The sequence below is a fragment of the Oncorhynchus gorbuscha genome, linkage group LG01 (assembly GCF_021184085.1).
Source record: "Oncorhynchus gorbuscha isolate QuinsamMale2020 ecotype Even-year linkage group LG01, OgorEven_v1.0, whole genome shotgun sequence".
NCBI lineage: Eukaryota > Metazoa > Chordata > Actinopteri > Salmoniformes > Salmonidae > Oncorhynchus > Oncorhynchus gorbuscha.
In genome coordinates, this window is record NC_060173.1 from 60239122 (window position 1) to 60258042 (window position 18921).

The following is an 18921-nucleotide window of genomic DNA, read 5'->3' on the forward strand; positions in this document are numbered from 1 at the left end:
ATAGTTTTGAATGGTAGTCCAACTCGGGACCTCGGGCCTCTTTCTAGTGCTCCGACTTATCAACCTGAATACGTAATGATTTTACCTCTGTATTTTTCAGAGTTCCCAGTTGTCTTGCAACAGCTCTTGTGCTGTGTGACAGATTTTCCACTCAAAGGCTCTATCTGTATGCTGTTCCGATGTGAGAAGATTTATAACAAATATCCTGTGCACTCTAAATTTAACTGCACTTAATTATGCAAATATCAGACAAATGCCGGCTATTACCGGCTAATGGGCTTCCGAGTGGTGCAGTGGGTATAAGGCATTGCATGTCAATGCAAGAGGTGTGTCCCTGGTTCGAATCGAGGCTGTATCACAACAGGCCGTGATTGGGAGTCCCATAGGGCGGCGCACAATTGGCCCAGCGTCGTCCGGGCTTGGCCGGGGAGGCCGTCATTGTAAATAAGAATTTGTTCTTAACTGACTTGCCTAGTTAAATAAATGTAACATTTAACTGTTTAGGACAGCTCATGAGGTCTAGGTATAAATCTTATGACTAAAGAGGCTTCATGCATAGTTTTTGATTTGTACCCCCAAGTCAAATGTATATTCTGGGCACTTACAATCAATTTTCTTCTGAGACTTTGTTGACACAGCCCCATTTGCAAATGACAAACTTTATTTTCCTTGTTCCATAGAAACATGCTACTATACTTTATTTTAGACATGCATGGCTCTGGGTTCTGTGATGTTATATATTCACTTAATCTGTCCTTTCTCCTTATGTGTGCACTTTGCTACATGGATTTACCATTTTGTGATGTGTGCATGATTATGCCTCTCCCGCTCTTCCCCAGCCTGCTCCCCAAGGCTGTGAAGAGGCGAGTCTACGCCCTGAAGAAGCTACAGGTGCAATGTGCCAGCATAGAAGCAAAGTTCTATGAGGAAGTCCACGAGCTGGAGAGGAAGTACGCTGGCCTCTACCAGCCCCTCTTCGACAAGGTACAGTCACACTACAGGTGCTATCTCTGTGGCTTCTTCTTGTGTCCTTTCCTCTCCTGTGCACTGAGCACAGAATTAGTGAAAGCAAATGACGGACATATACTAGGAATTTCTTAACAATTTGTACAGACTAAGGGCAGGAAACCATTTAGATAATGACGTCCCACAGGAAGGGCAAGAGGTGGACTACTTCCTACAGTGACTCACTACTCAATGCAAAAAAGAGGGAGCGCTGCTTTGGCATCAAGTATGAAGACCGGTGCTCATCGGACAACAGGTTATAATTTATAGCGAACAAATGAAGTTGCAGCTACCATTTACGTATGCCTTCTGAGAGTATTCAGAGCCCTTGACTTTGTCCACATTTTGTTACTTTACATCCTTACACTAATTTATTTTTATATATATATGTATATATATAAACTCAGTAATTTACACGATTACCCATAATGACAAAGCAAAAACATTTTTTTTTTACACTAGCAAATCTTTTACTAATAAAAAAACGGACTTTTTTTATTTATATAAATATTCTGACCCTTTGCTATGAGACTATGCTCCGGTGCATCCTGTTTCCATTGATCATCCTTGATGTTTCTAAAACTTGATTGGAGTCCACCTGTGGTAAATTAAATTCATTGGACATGATTTGGAAAGGCACACACCTGTCTAAATAAGGTCCCACTATTGACAGTGCATATCAGAGCAAAACCAAGCCATAAGGTCGAAGGAATTGTCTGTAGAGTTCACAGACTGGATTGGGTCGAGGCACAGATCTGGGGAAGGATACCAACATATTTCTGCAGCATTGAAGGTCCTCAAGAACACAGTGGCCTCAATCATTCTCAAATGGAAGAAGTGTTGAACCACCAAGACTCTTCCTAGAGCTGGCTGCCGCCCCAAACTGCGCAAACGGGGGAGAAGGGCTTTGGTCAGGGAGGTGACCAAGAACCCGATGGTCAGTCTGACAGAGCTCTAGAGTTCCTCTGTGGAGATGGGAGAACCTTCCAGAAACACATTAGTCTCTGCAGCACTCCACCAATCAAGCCTTTATGGTGGAGTGGCCAGATGAAAGCCACTCCTCAGTGAAAGGCACATGACATTCCGCTTGGAGTTTACAAAAGGCACCAGAGGACTCTGACCATGACAAACAAGTTTCTCTGATCTGATGGCATGATTGAACTCTTGGGCCTGAATGCCAAGCGTCACATCTGGAGCAAACCTGGCACCATCCCTACGGTGAAGCGTGGTGGTGGCAGCATCATGCTGTGGGGATTTTTTTCAGCGACAGGGACTGGAAGAGTAGTCAAGATCTAAGAAAATGTGAACTGTGCAAAGTAGAGACCCTTGATGAAAACCTGCTCAGGACCTCAGACTGTGGCGACGGTTCACCTTCCAACAGGACAACTACCCTAAGCACACAGCCAAGACAACGCAGGAGTGGCTTGGGGACAAGTATCTGAATGTCCTTGAGTGCCCAGCCAGAGCATGATCTTGAACCCGATCTAACATATCTGGAGAGATCTGAAAATAGCTGTGCAGCGACGCTCCCATCCAACCTGACAGAGCTTGAAAGGCTCTGCAGAGCAGAATGGGAGAAACTCCCCGAATACAGGTGTGCCAAGCTTGTAGCATCATACACAAGAAGACTCGATGCTGTAATCACTGCCAAAGGTGCTTCAACAAAGTCCTGAGTAAATGCTGAAAAATGTAAAAGCGATTTTTAAGTTTTATTTTTAAATTAGCAAAAATGTATAACCTGTTTTTGCTTTGTCATTATGGGGTATTGTGTGTGGGTTAATGAGGTGCGGGAAACAATTGAATCAATTTTAGAATAAGGCTTTAACGTAACAAAATGTGGAAAAAGTCAAGAACTTAATTCTTTTCGAAGGCACTGTAATATCACCAGAAGTACATTTACCCTTAATCTGCATTGTTTATAATCTACAGTGTTTGGTTATGCTATTTTCTGTTAATGCATTCAATTTATTGTTATTAGTTTACTCTTCTCATTGTCAGATTGGACATTTTGTTTGCGGAGCTCACAAAGCCATGCTACACTTGTGAGAAGCAAGTTTTGGTTTATTTCGTCCCATTTGAGTTCTTCATTTATTCATTGTCTTTTGTTTGAAACATTTTATTCTTTGATCCAGTAGAAATGTCTTAAAATACCTGGGTACTTCTTATCCCTTGCGCAGATACAGATGTCTGTCCGGAGCTCACTATTATGGAAATTGAGGGCCTAGAATAGTTGATGCAATGTTTCAAGTTCATTGCAGACAGGCGGAGTAGAACGATGACTATGATTTGAAAGAACATAAACGTGCGAGCCAATGTGATGTTAGTATCAGCTTGAAATGTAGAAAAATCTAATGGTCTACTTTGAAACAAGGTAAGACATGCCTCGTATTAAAAGTTCAGGTTTGAAAATGCATACTGCCTCCAGCTCATTGCAAAGTGTTGTGTGACGCACTGATGAATTCTGCTTTCTGTTTGAGCTGCTGCTGCATCTCAATCAGATTTTCCGCTCAAAGGCTCTGAATCTGTATGCTGGTGCGGGTGTGATAAATAAGATGAATATACTGTAGCTTACGCATGTGCCAATTTTAATTTCAAGCAAAATTACCTGTAGACGAAGCATGACTAGTCAAATGTATTTACATTGACTGGTATTTCCATCAATGAAAAGGCATATATTCATTATTTCTCCAAAAAATGTATTGACCGCCACCATTTTTATTTATCGGCTTTTCAATTTCGTGGCTAGCGGAAACACTACCTGGGGGCGTATTCATTATGCGGCAGCGTAGCCTAGTGGTTAGAGCGTTGGCCTAGTAACCGGAAGGTTGCGAGTTCAAACCCCCGAGCTGACAAGGTACAAATCTGTCGTTCTGCACCTGAACAGGCAGTTAACCCACTGTTCCCAGGCCGTCATTGAAAATAAGAATGTGTTCTTAACTGACTTGCCTGGTTAAATAAAGGTAAAATAAAAAAAATAAAAAATAAATTGTTTCATTGTTTGCTTGCGTTTTAAGAAACATTTTGTAATGGGGAGGGACCTACCTTATTTTGTCCTATAGAAACTTGTTTTAGATTCTGTTTTGCAAATGTTTGGCCTAAAGATTACACACCCCTGCTCTTTCTCAGTCTTTGATCTACTGCGTGCAGAATGTCCTAGCCTATTCATTGATAGGCCCCCGCTTTGCTGAAGTTGCGAGACATTGCAAGATACAGCTTTCCATTGCGATATACGCCTTTTGATTTCCGATAGATAGGCCTAGTGCACAGTTTTGACTGTATACCTGGTGGCCGACCTGCCTATACTGATAGATGGGTCTAGTGCACGGTTCTGACTGTATGCCTGGTGGCCGACCTGCCTATACTGATAATGGGCCTAGTGCACGGTTCTGACTGTATGCCTGGTGGCCGACCTGCCTATACTGATAGATGGGTCTAGTGCACGGTTCTGACTGTATGCCTGGTGGCCGACCTGCCTATACTGATAGATGGGTCTAGTGCACGGTTCTGACTGTATGCCTGGTGGCCGACCTGCCTATACTGATAATAGGCCTAGTGCACAGTTTTGACTGTATACCTGGTGGCCGACCTGCCTATACTGATAGATGGGTCTAGTGCACGGTTCTGACTGTATGCCTGGTGGCCGACCTGCCTATACTGATAATGGGCCTAGTGCACGGTTCTGACTGTATGCCTGGTGGCCGACCTGCCTATACTGATAGATGGGTCTAGTGCACGGTTCTGACTGTATGCCTGGTGGCCGACCTGCCTATACTGATAATGGGCCTAGTGCACGGTTCTGACTGTATGCCTGGTGGCCGACCTGCCTATACTGATAGATGGGTCTAGTGCACGGTTCTGACTGTATGCCTGGTGGCCGACCTGCCTATACTGATAATAGGCCTAGTGCACAGTTTTGACTGTATACCTGGTGGCCGACCTGCCTATACTGATAGATGGGTCTAGTGCACGGTTCTGACTGTATGCCTGGTGGCCGACCTGCCTATACTGATAATGGGCCTAGTGCACGGTTCTGACTGTATGCCTGGTGGCCGACCTGCCTATACTGATAGATGGGTCTAGTGCACGGTTCTGACTGTATGCCTGGTGGCCGACCTGCCTATACTGATAGATGGGTCTAGTGCACGGTTCTGACTGTATGCCTGGTGGCCGACCTGCCTATACTGATAATAGGCCTAGTGCACAGTTTTGACTGTATACCTGGTGGCCGACCTGCCTATACTGATAGATGGGTCTAGTGCACGGTTCTGACTGTATGCCTGGTGGCCGACCTGCCTATACTGATAATGGGCCTAGTGCACGGTTCTGACTGTATGCCTGGTGGCCGACCTGCCTATACTGATAGATGGGTCTAGTGCACGGTTCTGACTGTATGCCTGGTGGCCGACCTGCCTATACTGATAATGGGCCTAGTGCACGGTTCTGACTGTATGCCTGGTGGCCGACCTGCCTATACTGATAATGGGCCTAGTGCACGGTTCTGACTGTATGCCTGGTGGCCGACCTGCCTATACTGATAGATGGGTCTAGTGCACGGTTCTGACTGTATGCCTGGTGGCCGACCTGCCTATACTGATAATAGGCCTAGTGCACAGTTTTGACTGTATACCTGGTGGCCGACCTGCCTATACTGTGCCCCTCTCTGTCCCTCACTAGCTCGCTATGAAATATGCAAGTGTTTGTTCTCGGAAGTACAGAATACTTGACACACAGAAATGGGAGTCAACACCAGGAGTCGGCGTGCAAGGAGTTGAGGAATAAATTATTTGAGGTGACTCCGCCATGAAGTCAGTCTTTACTAATTGGGAAAATGGCAGAGAAATATCTGTAAGGCAATACTTTTGAGAAGTTAAATGAGAAGGAAATGGAGTTACAGTAGTACAGGTGCAATGTTTAACCATCTGAAAGGGATGCACCGTGAGACCTAAACAATTACTGGCACCAGTGCAGCTACGTTGTGAATTCACTTTGATTTGAATGGAAAACCGATAAATTGTCACGTTGTCACATCCCTCGTAGTTAATATTTTATTTTACCTTTATTTAACTAGGCAAGCTAGTTAAGAACAAATTCTTATTTTCAATGACTGCCTAGGAACAGTGGGTTAACTGCCTGTTCAGGGGCAGAACGACAGATTTGTACCTTGTCAGCTCGGGGTTTGAACTTGCAACTTTCCGGTTACTAGTCCAATGCTCTAGTGGTTGGCTCTTAAAAAGTTAGTGCGTGCTGTTTCTTGCCAGTCACTTTTTTTGTGTTCTTTTTTTTGTTGTGTTTTACCCACAGAGACGAGACGTGGTGACAGCCACAGTGGAACCCACAGACGAAGAGTGTGAGTGGCACAACGACAGAGAGGAGGAGGAAGAGCTGGCGGTTAGTGAATTGATTGGCTCAAATGCATCATGCCCCTCAAACATCTTGTAGCCAGTCACAGCTCTGTTTAGATGGAGCCTTCAAACTAGGAACCAGAGTATTCATTTTTGTTGTTGCAAATGAGAAAGCTAACTCTGCTTCCTCATTAGTCCCATTTTCAAATTATACATGGTGCTTGGTCACCTCACCAAATACTCATTTTGGTGTATTGTGTTACCCGTGTTAGATCTAGTTTAAATCATTACTTAACATTGAATATAAATTACAGAAGACATGAGAAGTAAATCGGAGAAAGTTTGTTGCTAGTCTAAAGCAGTACTATTGGCCAGTCTAAAGCAATACTTACACGTTTGTGTGTGAGATCTGTCTTGTAGAACGTGGAGGGGCATGGCCACCAAGCACACAGGTGACCATAGTTTGCTTATTAAGAAGGGACACACCATTGCTAATTGAGGGGGAAGCTTCTGCTCTAGTCCAGCTCTTTCAAAGTATTCTATATATATCTGTATCGTACATGTTATAGTAACTAAACTGTAGAGGTGTTTATTGGTTTAGTTTGACAAAGTGCATTCAATTGCAAGTGTTTCCTGTCACCTGGTGCCTTATGGGAGGGTAAGATGGCTGCCTGTCTCTGCAGGGGTTAGTTGGTGGTGTTTGGAGTCCTGGGGCTAGTCAGACTGATCTTCAATCTTTATATTCTTTACTTTGAGCCTGGTCCAGCATCTTGTTTGATGATTTGTATATACCTGCTCCAAGAGCCTTAAAATTAAAAACCTTGCTCTGGATCTTCTGCTTCCTGCCTCTGCTGCTCACCGACACCAGCCAGACAGCTCAAACCATCCAGGACAAGTACCATCCACCCTTAAAATGTGCTGCACTTGAACAAAAGGATAGTTCTCCAGGACAACTGTTGGTACATGCACAGATGGGAATACATGAGAAATCAAAGTATAGTAACAATTGTCTGCCTGTAGGAGGAGCTGAAGAAGAAGGCTGCTGTTGAGGAGAAGAAAGAGGACGCCGCCCCAGAGGAAGACCCCAAAGGCATACCAGAGTTCTGGCTCACCATCTTCAAGAGCGTGGACATGCTTAGTGACATGCTGCAGGTAGACTGTCTTACTTTCATGTGGGGCCTCGTCAGTGTGTGATTTCTCTCCTAACTAGTGCACACACAGCGGAGTGGTGAGTGATATGCTACATCTGAGTGATATGCTACAATGTAATTACATTGGAGTGGAGTACTGCATTGAAGCGGTTTCTGTTCCATCAGGAACACGATGAGCCTATCCTGAAGCACCTTCAGGACATCCAAGTCAAGTTCTCTGAGCCTGGACAACCTATGGTAGGTATTACAATCCAACTGCGTCTGGGATTCATCTTTTTTTCCAGGATCATTTATCCTTTATCTGTGTCTTAACATAGAAAGTTGACATCGATAATTGAGTTCGTCTTCTGACTTGTTTTTTTCAGATCACATCCCTTTATTCATAGAATTCATACATTTTGTACAATAAACTAATCATATAGCTGATCAAATAACCTCTGTCTGTATGTGTGAGACTGGTTTTTGAAGGTATTTTCTGTGTAATTTGCTCATTTGTCCCTCTATTGTTTCCCCTTGGCAGAGTTTCACACTAGAGTTCCACTTTGAGCCAAATGGTTTCTTCAACAACGCTGTGCTCTCTAAAGTCTACAAGATGAAGTCGGAGCCTGATGACGATGAACCCTTCTCATTTGAGGGCCCGGAAATTTTCGACTGTGAAGGGTGAGGGTCAACGACATTAGGAGGTTATCACGATTCTCTGTCAATACTCATAGCAAGGAAAAGGAAACACAACATTTCCTCAGTAAAGCGGTCCTAATGTTGTAAACAAATAATGCTTCCACCTAGAGTCAAATGTCTTTATTTTCTAAGCTATTGCACATATTTTACATGACAGGTTCTTAAAAGTAGTCAGCAATGCACAAAGTGAATGGCAATACCGGGTCAATTTCTGCAACAAGTAATTGAAGTGCTAGGCTTAACTTCCCAGCTGTTTCCAGACCCGAAGCTATTAAGTAGTAGCTGTTTAATGTGCATCTACTCTGTGAGTGCATTGTAACGCATCGCTCATCTGTTACATGTCATATCGCTGAGTCTCTGTTTAAAAGACCATAGAGTTCACTGTTTTTCTTTTTTGCCATGGACAATTGTGTATCATGGTATTGTGACAATAATAAACCAAAACCTCAAGGGATGTTTTCCCGCACATAGATTAACCCATAACTGTCTAAGCCTGTGGAGGGGGGGTTCTACTAAGCTATATGTAATTGTTTTACGGGCAAACCAAGGATCATTTAGCTATTTGATTTGGAATTTTAAGACCCTTTGAAGTGTCATATATATATATATATATATATATATATATATACTGCTCAAAAAAATAAATGGAACACTAAAATAAAACATCCTAGATCTGAATGAATGAAATATTCTTATGAAATACTTTTTTCTTTACATAGTTGAATGTGCTGACAACAAAATCACACAAAAATTATCAATGGATATCAAATGTATCAACCCATGGAGGTCTGGATTTGGAGTCACACTCAAAATTAAAGTGGAAAGCCACACTACAGGCTTGATCCAACTTTGATGTAATGTCCTTAAAACAAGTAAAAATGGGACTGAGTAGTGTGTGTGGCCTCCACGTGCCTGTATGACCTCCCTACAATGCCTGGGCATGCTCCTGATGAGGTGGCGGATGGTCTCCTGAGGGATCTCCTCCCAGACCTGGACTAAAGCATCCGCCAACTCCTGGACAGTCTGTGGTGCATGGAGCGAGACATGATGTCCCAGATGTGCTCAATTGGATTCGGGTCTGGGGAACGGGCGGGCCAGTCCATAGCATCAATGCCATCCTCTTGCAGGAACTGCTGACGCACTCCAGCCACATGAGGTCTAGCATTGTCTTGCGTTAGGAGGAACCCAGGGCCAACCGCACCAGCATATGGTCTCACAAGGGGTCTGAGGATCTCATCCCAGTACCTAATGGCAGTCAGGCTACCTCTGGCGAGCACATGAGGGGCTGTGCGGCCCCCCAAAGAAATGACACCCCACACCATGACTGACCCACCGCCAAACCGGTCATGCTGGAGGATGTTGCAGGCAGCCAAACGTTCTCTACGGCGTCTCCAGACTCTGTCACATCTGTCACATGTGCTCAGTGTGAACCTGCTTTCATCTGTGAAGAGCACAGGGTGCCAGTGGCGAATTTGCCAATCTTGGTGTTCTCTGGCAAATGCCAAACGTCCTGCACGATGTTGGGCTGTCAGCACAACCCCCACCTGTGGACGTCGGTCCCTCATACCACCCTCATGGAGTCTGTTTCTGACTGTTTGAGCAGACACATGCACATTTGTGGACTGCTGGAGGCCATTTTGCAGTGCTCTGGCAGTGCTCCTCCTGCTCCTCCTTGCATAAAGGCGGAGGTAGCGGTCCTGCTGCTGGGTTGTTGCCCTCCTACGGCAACAACCCAGAGACTCCGTCTCATGCTATCACTAGAGTGAAAGCACCGCCAGCATTCAAAAGTGACCAAAACATCAGCCAATTTCCACCTGTTGTCTATTCCATTTGCACAACAGCATGTGACATTTATTGTCAATCAGTGTTGCTTCCTAAGTGGACAGTTTGATTTCACAGAAGTGTTATTTGACTTGGAGTTACATTGTGTTTAAGTGTTCCCTTTAATTTTTTGAGCAGTGTATATAGAAACTTTTAATAAAATAATTTTTGGGCCTTGTTTTAGCCCATACAAACTCATTAAAAAAATATTCATTACGGGAAACCTCTTTTTGTTGGGCTATCTCTAGCTTAAACTGACAGGTTTTTATGGGGTGCGGACATCGACTAGGGGTTTAAGGTCAGTCCTGGACTGAAAAGCTATTTCAATGGAAATTCTCCAATGACGTCCAGGACTTTGCAGAAACCGGCCCTCAAGTTTTACTCGTCATGTCAGTGAGCACATAAAACAAAGTCCATTCAATTTGATAATTTCTCCTTTCTCTCCCTGCCCTCCCCTTCAGTTGTCAGATAGACTGGCATAAGGGGAAGGATGTGACGGTGAAGACCATTAAGAAGAAGCAGAAGCACAAAGGCCGTGGCACTGTCCGCACAGTCACCAAGCAGGTGCCAAACGACTCCTTCTTCAACTTCTTCAACCCCATTAAAGGTGAGAACACCACAATCTAGTCTTGACACCCTTTGCACAGTTGTCACATTTGGCTCCCTTCAATTTAAATCTAACAATGGATAGGTCTTCACACCCCTTGGAAGAAGCACCTTTGACAGCAATTACAAATGATTTAGAATACAATTCTTCCAACTTTGCAAAACTCTTGGGGCCCCATCTATCTATTGTTCTTGGCAAAATTGCTCAAGCTCATTCAAGTTGGTTGTAGATCATTGATGGCAGAGATGGGAACAAGTCACAATTTTGCAAGTCTTACCCTTCAAGTCTCGCATTAAAGCCCAAGTAATAATAGGCAAGTCTCAAGTTCCAGAGCTCAGGTCTAGTCTCAAGTCCCTAATTTGGGGTTTTTATACCAATTTCAATGCCATTTTTAAGAAAAGTAAGTAATATTTTCTCTTTTCCTTGTTTTAGCCCACTAGTACAATACATAGGCTTATGTAATAAACTCCACAGATCATGAAAATGTTTCCTTGAATCATCATTACTAATAGAAACCCCATCCAAATAATTTACAGCTAGTGTTGATATTACAGTGGCTTGCAAAGGTATTCACCACCCCTTGGCATTTTCCTATTTTGTTGCCTTACAACCTGGAATTAAAATAGATGTAAATTTTTTATTTATTTTTTATTGTGGAACAAACAAGAAATAAGACAAAAACAGAACTTGAGCATGCATAACTATTCACCCCCTAAAGCCTATACTTTGTAGAGCCACCATTTGCAGCAATATCAGCTGCAAGTCTCTTGGGGTATGTCTTTATAAGCTTGGCACATCTATCCACTGGGATTGTTGCCCATTCGTCAAGGCAAAACTGCTCCAGCTCTTCCAAATTGGATGGGTTTCTTTAAGTCACACCACAGATTCTCAATTGGATTGAGGTCTGGGCTTTGATTAGGCCATTCCAAGACATTTAAATGTTTCCCCTTAAACCACTCGAGTGTTGCTTTAGCAGTATGCTTAGGATCATTGTCCTGCTGGAAGGTGAACTTCTGTGCCAGTCTCAAATCTCTAGAAGACAGAAACTGGTTTTCCTCATTAATTTCTCTGTATTTAGCGCCATCCATCATAACTTCAATTCTGACCAGTTTCCCATTCCCTGCTGGTGAAAAACATCCCCACAGCATGATGCTGCCACCATTGGTGGCGGTGGTGTTCTCAGAGTGATGAGGTGTTGGGTTTGCGCCAGACATAGCGTTTTTTCCTTGATGGCCAAAAAACTCTATTTTAGTCTCATCTGACCAGTGTACCTTCTTTCATATGTTTGGGGAGTCTCCCACGCGCCTTTTGGCGAATACCAAACGTGTTTGCTTATTTCTTTCTATAAGCAATGGCTCTTTTCTGGCCACTGTTCTGTAAAGCCCAACTCTGTGGAATGTAGACTTAAAGTGGTCTTATGGACAGATAATCCAGTCTCCGCTGTGGAGTTTTGCAGCTCATTCTGGGTTTTCTTTGGTCTCTTTGTTGCCTCTGATTAATGACCTCCTTGCCTGGTCTGTGAGTTTTGGTGGGCGGCCCTCTCTTGGCAGGTTTGTTGTTGTGCCAGATTTTTTTTATAATGCATTTAATGGTGCTCCGCGGGATGTTCAAAGTGTCAGATTCTTTTTATAACCCAACCCTGATCTGTGCTTCTCCACAACTTTGTCCCTGACCTGTTTGGTGAGCTCCTTGGTCTTCATGGTCCCGCATGCTTGGTGGTGCCCCTTACTTAGTGGTGGTGCCCCTTAGTGGTGGTGCCCCTTACTTAGTGGTGTTGCAGACTCTGGGGCCTTTCAGAACAGGTGTATCTAAATGCCTATAATTTCCACCTGTTGTCTATTCCAGTTGAACAACAGCATGTGAAATTTATTGTCAATCAGTGTTGCTTCCTAAGTGGACAGTTTGATTTCACAGAAGTGTGATTGACTTGGAGTTACATTGTGTTTAAGTGTTCCCTTTATTTTTTTGAGCAGTGTATACACACACACACACACACACACACACACACACACACACACACACACACACACACACACACACACACACACACACACACACTACAGGAACTTGATCACTATATACAGGAATTGAGTAATATTTCAAACAAGAACACATGAACTGCTACATGATCCCATCTGCACACACATACACATCAGATATGCTTAACACCCCGGCAGTCCTACAATCTAAGCTAGATGCCCTCAATCTCACACAAATCATCAAGGAACCCACCAGGTACAACCCTAAATCTGTAAACAAGGGCATCCTCATAGACGTCATCCTGACCAACTGGCCCTCCAAATACACCTCCGGTGTCTTCAATCAGGATCTCAGCGATCACTGCCTCATTGCCTGTATCCGCTACGGGCCCGCAGTCAAACGACCACCCCTCATCACTGTCAAACGCTCCCTAAAACACTTATGCGAGCAGGCCTTTCTAATCGACCTGGCCCGGGTATCCTGGGAGGATATTGACCTCATCCCGTCAGTTGAGGATGCCTGGTCATTATTTAAAAGCAACTTCCTCACCATTTTAGATAAGCATGCTCCGTTCAAAAAATGCAGAACTAAGAACAGATATTGCCCTTGGTTCACTCCAGACCTGACTGCCCTCGACCAGCACAAAACATCCTGTGGCGGACTGCAATAGCATCGAATAGTCCCCGCGATATGCAACTGTTCAGGGAAGTCAGGAACCAATACACGCAGTCAGTCAGTTTTTCAAGCAGAAATTTGCATCCTGTAGCTCTAAATCCCAAAGGTTCTGGGACACTGTAAAGTCCATGGAGAACAAGAGCACCTCCTCCTAGCTAGCTAGGTAACACGGGCACAATTCCATGATAATCATCACGGTTTTTCTAATGACTGCCTTGCCTGGTTCACCAACTACTTTGCAGACAGAGTTCAGTGTGTCAAATCAGAGGGCATGTTGTCCGGTCCTCTGGCAGTCTCTATGGGGGTGCCACAGGGTTCAATTCTCGGGCAGACTCTTTTCTCTGTGTATATATCAATGATCTTGCTCTTGCTGCGGGCGATTCCCTGATCCACCTCTACGCAGACAACACCATTCTGTATACTTCTGGCCCTTCCTTGGACACTGTGCTATCTAACCTCCAAACGAGCTTCAATGCCATACAACACTCCTTCCGTGGCCTCCAACTGCTCTTAAACACTAGTCAAATCTAATGCATGCTTTTCAACCGTTCGCTGCCTGCACCCGACCTAGAATATGTGGACATCCTATAAGTACCTAGGTGTCTGGCTAGACTGTAAGCTCTCCTTACAGACTCATATTATACAATCTAAAATCAAATCTAGAGTCTGCTTTCTATTCCGCAACAAAGCCTCCTTCACTCACGCCGCCAAACTTACCCTAGTAAAACTGACTATTCTACCGATCCTCGACTTCGGCGACGTGATCTACAAAATAGCTTCCAATCCTCTACTCTGCAAACTGGATGCAGTTTATCACAGTGCCATCTGTTTTGTTACTAAAGCACCTTATACCACCCACCACTGCGACTTGTATGCTCTAGTCGGCTGGTCCTCGCTACATATTCGTCGCCAGACCCACTGGCTCCAGGTCATCTACAAGTCCATGCTAGGTAAAGCTCCACCTTATCTCAGTTCACTGGTCATGATGGCAACATCCACCCGTAGCATGCGCTATTTGGCCGCCTTTCCTTCCAGTTCTCCTGCCTGTGACTGGAATGAATTGCAAAAATCACTGAAGTTGGAGACTTATCTCCCTCACCAACTTCAAACATCTGCTATCTGAACAGCTAACCGATCGCTGCAGCTGTACGTAGTCCATCGGTAAATAGTCCACCCATTTTACCTACCTCATCCCCATACTGTTTTTATTTACTTTTCTGCTCTTTTGCACACCAGTATCTCTACCTATCTGATCATTTATCACTCCAGTGTTAATCTGCTAAATTGTAATTATTCGCCTACCTCCTCATGCCTTTTGTATATACTCATTTTTTCCCCTACTGTTATTGACTTGTTTATTGTTTACTCCATGTGTAACTCTGTTGTCTGTTCACACTGCTATGCTTTATCTAGGCCAGGTCGCAATTGTAAATGAGAACTTGTTCTCAACTAGCCTACCTGGTTAAATAAAGGTGAAATTTAAAAAAAGATGGAGACACAGCCCTACTGATTGCACTGTAGAGGACGTTTTTTTGTGACCAACTTTTTATTTAATTTTGTCTTTTACGTTCAAAAAACCGTCAAAGAAATGCATACAAAGATAACCCAAGCCATTCCATCCCTCAGTCCCCATCCACTTGCCCGCATCTTCCCTCCCCAACCAGAAACATCCCACCCCACCTACCATCAAGTATATTTCCGACTTCAACTGTATCATGGAGTATCAGAAATTGCTGTCTGTGTAGACAAACTTAAGTCAGTGTTTTAGCCTTTGTAGAGCAGAATAGAAAGCTGATGGGCTATCAAAAATCTGTTCTCACACAATTCCATAGCCTATAATACATGTTGCACAACACTTATTTAATTCCATGCATCAACCATCTACAGTGGGGCAAAAAAGTATTTAGTCGGCCACCAATCGTGCAAGTCCTCCCACTTAAAAAGATGAGGCCTGTAATTTAATTCGGGTAAATGTCACCCTGAAAAATAAAACTCAATCCAATTGTAAAGTCTTTAAAAGACAGAGGTAGGTTTTCTTTTAAGGCAGGGATTGGCAACCTTGATGGGGGTGGGGGCAACAAACAAATCTCAAATAGTCGAGGGGCTGCAGTTGCACCGCCACCACCAATAATACATATTTTGCCATGCGGTGTAGAGAAAAGAAAGTTTTTTTTAAAGCAAGTTTGCTGCCATTCTTATGTCGTTTCTTTGGCTATGCCAGATTAGGTGATTAAGATAATCAGGTCAATTTAATTAACCAGAAAATTGGGCCACCACAATTGTTTATACAGCTGTTATCTTCCGAATAAACTCTTAAAGACCTGGTGATCCTTTACCTCAATAGCAGTCAATATTTAATCACCTTATTTAGTCTCATCTGAAAGTTGTAAATTCTTGGTAATCTTCTCGAACCCTGGCTAACAAGTTGAATCAGCAAAACAAAAGTTGGTTTAATTATTTATTTACTAAATACCTAAATAATCACACAATTAAATCTACACAGAATGGATCATACATTGATCACAAATTATGTCTTACGTGGCCAACATCCAGTGAGACTGCAGAGCGCCAAATACAGATATAGTCATTTTACAAATTCAGAAAACAAAACTTATTTTAAATAGTTTAAAGATGTCAAACGATGTTTCTATTCAATCCTCAGGTTGTTTTTAGCCTAAATTATCTATAATATTTAAACCGGACAATAACGTTGTCAATATAAAAGGTAAACAAGAAATGCACTCTCTCGGGATTGAGCATGAAAAAGCTCTGACAGGTCAGGGTCTACTCATTCAGACTGCTCTTACTCCCTCATTTATCAGAATTACAAGCCTGAAACCATTTCTAGACTGTTGACATCTCGTGAAAGGCATAGGAAATACAATTTGATTCCTAAGTCAATAGATACTGTAATGGCATTGAATAGAAAACTACAAAACCACAAAAAAAACTACTTCCTGAATGGATCTTTCTCAGGTTTTGCCTGCCAAATCAGTTCTGTTATACTCAGACACTACTTTAACAGTTTTGGAAACTTTAGTGTTTTCTATCCAAATCTACCAGTTACATATATGCATATTGTATCTTCTGGGCCCGAGTAGCAGGCCGTTTAATTTGGGCATGCTTTTCATCCAGAATTCCAAATGCTGCCCCCTACCCGACACATTGTGACATGGGGCCGTGCATTATCATGCTGAAACATGAGGTGATGGCGGCAGATGAATAGCACAACAATTGGCCTCTATCTCCTTACGGTAGTTCTGGGCATTCAAATTGCCATCGATAAAATGCAATTGTGTTCGTTGTCTGTAGCTTATTCCCGCACATACCAAAACCCCCCCGCCACCATGGGGCACTCGGTTCACATTGTTGACGTCAGCAAACTGCTCGCCCTCAGGACGCTATACATGCGATCTGAAACTCCCCAAACTTGTAGTGTCCTGCCCAAGAAGACTCGAGGCTTTAAACGCTGACAAAGTTGCATCAACAAAGTGCTGAGTAAGTATGTATGTAAATATTATTTCATTTTTCTATATAGTTACTACAATTTCTAAACGTGTTATTGTGTGTAGATTGAGGGGGGGTAATCTTTTTAATCCATTTTAGAATAAGGCTGTAATGTAACAAAATGTGGAAAATGTCCAGGTCTGAGTACTTTACAAATGCACTGCATGTACAGTACCATTTCAAGTTTGGACACGTACTCATTCGAGGGTTTTTATTTTTTGCTTTTTTTCTACATTTCCTTCACTCTGTGGTCCAACTCACCCGATTGGGTTGAGGTCGGGTGATTGTGGGGCCAGGTTATCTGAGACAGCACTCAATCACTCCTTCTTGGTCAAATAACCCTTACACTGCCTGGAGGTGTGTTGGGTCATTGTCCTGTTGAAAAACCAATGATACTCCCTCTAAGCGCAAACCAGATGGGATGGCGTATCGCTGCAGAATGCTGTGGTAGCCCTGCTGGTTAAATGTGCCTTGAATTCTAAATAAGTGTCACCAGCGAAGTACAATCACACCACCACCTTCATGCTTCACTGTGGGAACCACACATGCAGATCATCCATTCACCTACTCTGTATCTCACAAAGACACGGCGGTTGGAAACTATATTTCTTTAATTTGGACTCTTCAGACCAAAGAACAGATTTCCACCAGTCTGATCTCCGTTGCTCGTATTTCTTGGCCCAAGCAAGTCTTCTTCTTATTGGTGTCCTTTAGTAGTGGTTTCTTTGCAGCAATTCGACCATGAAGGCCTGATTCATGCAATCTCTGAACTGTTGATTTATAGATGTCTATTACTTGAGCTCTGGAGCATTAATTTGGTCTGCAATTTCTTAGGCTGCTAGCTCTAATGAACTTATCCTCTGTAGCAGAGAACTCGATCTTCCTTTCCTGTTGGCGGTCCTCATGAGAGCCAGTTTCATCATAGCGCTTGATGGTTTTAGCGACTGCATTTGAAGAAACTTTCAAAGTTCTTGAAATGTTCACTATTGACTGACCTTCATGTCCTAAAGTAATGATGGACTGTCTTTGCTCAAGCTGTTCTTCCCATAATATGGACTTGGTCTTTTACCAAATAGCCCAATCTTCTGTATACCACCTCTAGCTTGTTACATCAAAACTCAAACGCATTAACATCTTGTGTACATGCTAAATAAATGTACACACAAATGTTATTTAATCATTGCACCCATGCTGCTCTCGCGCCTCAACGAGCATCTGCGTGGCCAGGCGCTCAAATTGAAAAAGGTTCTATTTGTGACGCTCAGCTGTGCTGCAAATCCGGCCTCTCCCATCTCATTGTGTTTAGGAGCATATACCCTCGTGTGTGTGTGTGTGTGTGTGTGTGTGTGTGTGTGTGTGTGTGTGTGTGTGTGTGTGTGTGTGTGTGTGTGTGTGTGTGTGTGTGTGTGTGTGTGTGTGTGTGTGTGTGTGTGTGTGTGTGTGTGTGTGTGTGTGTGTGTGTGTGTGTGTGTGTGTGTGTGATCGAAAAACTTCCACACTCCAGTCGGTTGTAGTACGTCCACACTCCAGTCGGTTGTAGTAATGCACTGTAAAGTTGTTTTCAAACCGCCATATAAAGTCCAAAGAAGTAAATTAGAAGCCTGAAGAAGGAGAGGTGACAAAAAGGCAAACCAAATTCCTTTCTCTTCTGTGGATTTGATCAGTATTTCAGGTAAAATAACAACTCAATGTTTCTCAGGACATATTAGCTAACAGCAAGCTAGCTAAATTGCCATAAAACATTAAACATTTTCGACCAGTCCCCAAATTGGTTCAGAGTTTTGCTATTTCAACCTGCGAACACGTGTGTCTAGTTTGGTCAGCATGTTAGAAGGAAAGAAATTCCACATACTTTTTTATCAAAACACACTTGTTAATTTAAATGCATTCCAGGTGACTATCTCAGGAAGCTTCTTGAGTGAATGCCAAGAGTGTGCAAAGCTGTCATCAAGTTAGTATAGCATTTATTTTTTAACTTTTTTTCTGTGTTATTTCATAGTTTTGATGTCTTAACTATTATTCTACAATGTAGAAAAGTTTTTTTTTAATATATAGAATCCCTGTAATGAATGAGTAGGTGCCCAAACTTTTGACTGGTACTATACATGCAATACAATCATCATTGTTCTTCCTCTTTTAATCATGGTTACCTGCA

At 43.1% G+C, this 18921-nt stretch overlaps 1 protein-coding gene across 5 annotated transcripts in view; it reads left to right on the plus strand.

Moving 5' to 3' along the window:
- The window catches only part of nap1l4a (nucleosome assembly protein 1-like 4a), a 64706-nt gene that overhangs the window by 19745 nt on the left and 26040 nt on the right, over positions 1-18921 (plus strand). For all 5 annotated transcript variants that reach the window (XM_046357892.1, XM_046357900.1, XM_046357869.1 and 2 more), the window contains exons 4-9: positions 840-984; positions 6307-6393; positions 7368-7499; positions 7664-7735; positions 8019-8158; positions 10459-10604. In XM_046357892.1, coding sequence (XP_046213848.1) covers positions 840-984; positions 6307-6393; positions 7368-7499; positions 7664-7735; positions 8019-8158; positions 10459-10604 — 722 coding nt within the window. The remainder of the gene's footprint in view (positions 1-839; positions 985-6306; positions 6394-7367; positions 7500-7663; positions 7736-8018; positions 8159-10458; positions 10605-18921) is intronic.